The 2,051-nt window shown below is 32.4% G+C and overlaps 1 protein-coding gene across 1 annotated transcript; it reads left to right on the top strand.

Annotated features, from left to right (window-relative positions):
- The first annotated feature begins 586 nt into the window (after positions 1-586).
- Positions 587-1,836, top strand: LOC107848626 (NDR1/HIN1-like protein 1). The gene has a single exon (XM_016693405.2). It carries the CDS (start codon positions 1,020-1,022, stop codon positions 1,662-1,664), a length of 645 nt encoding a protein of 214 aa, XP_016548891.1. The 5' UTR covers positions 587-1,019; the 3' UTR covers positions 1,665-1,836.
- The last annotated feature ends 215 nt before the right edge of the window (positions 1,837-2,051 follow it).

Raw genomic sequence — 2,051 nt, forward strand, 5'->3', positions numbered from 1 at the left:
ATATTGACGTTGACTATATATCGGTTTTGGTAATTCATAGTATCCGTCTTTTTTTATCCATCTTTAAATACTTTCGAACTTATATAGTACTTAATAAATTAAGAAGCTAATAGTAAATTTTAGGGAAAAAAAAATTGGCCACAATTTTTTTATCATAATTTGATCACAATAGAAAAAAAATTATGTTTACATTATGAACTAGTTAATTTTTAAATATTTATATCCTTTTATTTTAATAATTAAATAACTTTATTTATTTAAAAAAAATATATAATAGAAATTTTTTATTATTATGATTAAATTTGAATCTAATTTTTATGTTCATTTAGCACTACCATAATCTAAATTAATCGAGCTAATGAAATTTGAGCTAATTCATGATATCCCATCATGTCATTCACACTATACAGCAATTAAATGGGACCCTATAATTGTTTTGTTATTATTCTTGAATCTTCCTTTGTTTTTTAAAACCTTTTTCACCTGTTGTTGTCTAGAAGCATCTACCCTCTAAAAGATAAGATTGTACCAAAACCAAACTTTTATTTTCCATCACCAAATTTCATTTTCCTTCCTTCACTTCGATTTCATGTACTGCTAGTTGGTGCACTTAGCACCATAAAGTGATATGTAATCATTCACTTCTAAATATCATAAATCTTTATGATTCGAGTCCTTTAAAAATTTTATGTATGGCGAAAGTTTTAGCGTTTTGCTTCACCCTTTGTTGTCAAAATCATATTTTTTTTTTTCTTGGAAAATGAAAGATTTTCATATAACCCTATGTCATCTAATAACACCTGCGACCACAACAAAAATAGAAAATAAAATAAACAAAACCTACCAAATTCTTCTTCTATATTAGGAACCCCTCTCCCCACTTTATACAACTCTCTTTCATAATCTTGAAAACTATAACCATATTTCACCCAACTTATCTCCAAACTCAACTCACACCCCTCCAACTCTAAAAGTCCCACCACCATCATTTTCAGTTATCCCTATCGTTCACCATTATCATGACGGAAAAAGAATGCATCCATCGCGACGACGAGGAGGGGTCACCCCTCCTCCGCCGCGCAATCGCACTCTTGATCGCGTTCGTAGTCCTCGTCCTATTCACCATCCTCCTTGTTTATCTCATCCTGCGTCCAACAAAACCACATTTCATCCTCCAGGACGCTACTGTCTACGCGTTCAACACCTCTGCCCCCTTTAATTTCCTCACGACCAACGTACAAATTACGATTGCTTCTCGTAACCCTAACGATAAAATCGGAATTTACTACGACAAACTTGTTGTCCACGCAACGTACCGTGGACAACAAGTTACACTACCAACGTTGTTGCCACAAACGTATCAAGGTCATAAAGATGTGTCGATATGGTCACCATTTGTGTATGGTAATAATGTACCAATTGCACCTTACTTAGGTAATGAAATTAGTCAAGATATAAGTGTTGGTTCAATTTTATTAAATGTTAAGATTGATGGAAGAATTAGGTGGAAAGTTGGAAGTTTTATTACAGGGAAATATCATTTGTATGTGAATTGTCCAGCTTATGTTGGTGTTGGTGGAAAAATGGTTGCCAATAGTGTTGTTGTTGGGAAATCATTAGCTACAAAGTATCAATTGGTGCAAAATTGTCATGTTGATGTTTGAAGATGTAGAGAAGAAGAAGAATTTCTCCATTGTAAAAGCTTTTTTTTTTTTTTTTTTTGGTTGCCCTCACTACACTTATTTCTATTTTTTTTTTCTTTTGTGAAATCATGTGGTGTTCGTTACTCAGTATTATTGGTCTTACTAAAGAGAAAAGCACTTTCTATCCGAGGTTTCTTCGTGAGTTCGAACTCGAGATTTTTAGTTAACATCATGTGTTTCAGTATTATTGATCTTACTAAAAAGAAAAATGTTTTCTATCAAAGGTTTCTTTATGAGTTTGAACTCGAGATTTCTAGTTAACATCGTGTGTCTCAGTATTATTGATTTTACTAAAGAGAAAAATGTTTTCTATCGAAGGTTTTTCCATGAGTTCGAACTCGAGATTTT

The sequence above is a fragment of the Capsicum annuum genome, chromosome 11 (genome assembly GCF_002878395.1).
Source record: "Capsicum annuum cultivar UCD-10X-F1 chromosome 11, UCD10Xv1.1, whole genome shotgun sequence".
Lineage (NCBI taxonomy): Eukaryota > Viridiplantae > Streptophyta > Magnoliopsida > Solanales > Solanaceae > Capsicum > Capsicum annuum.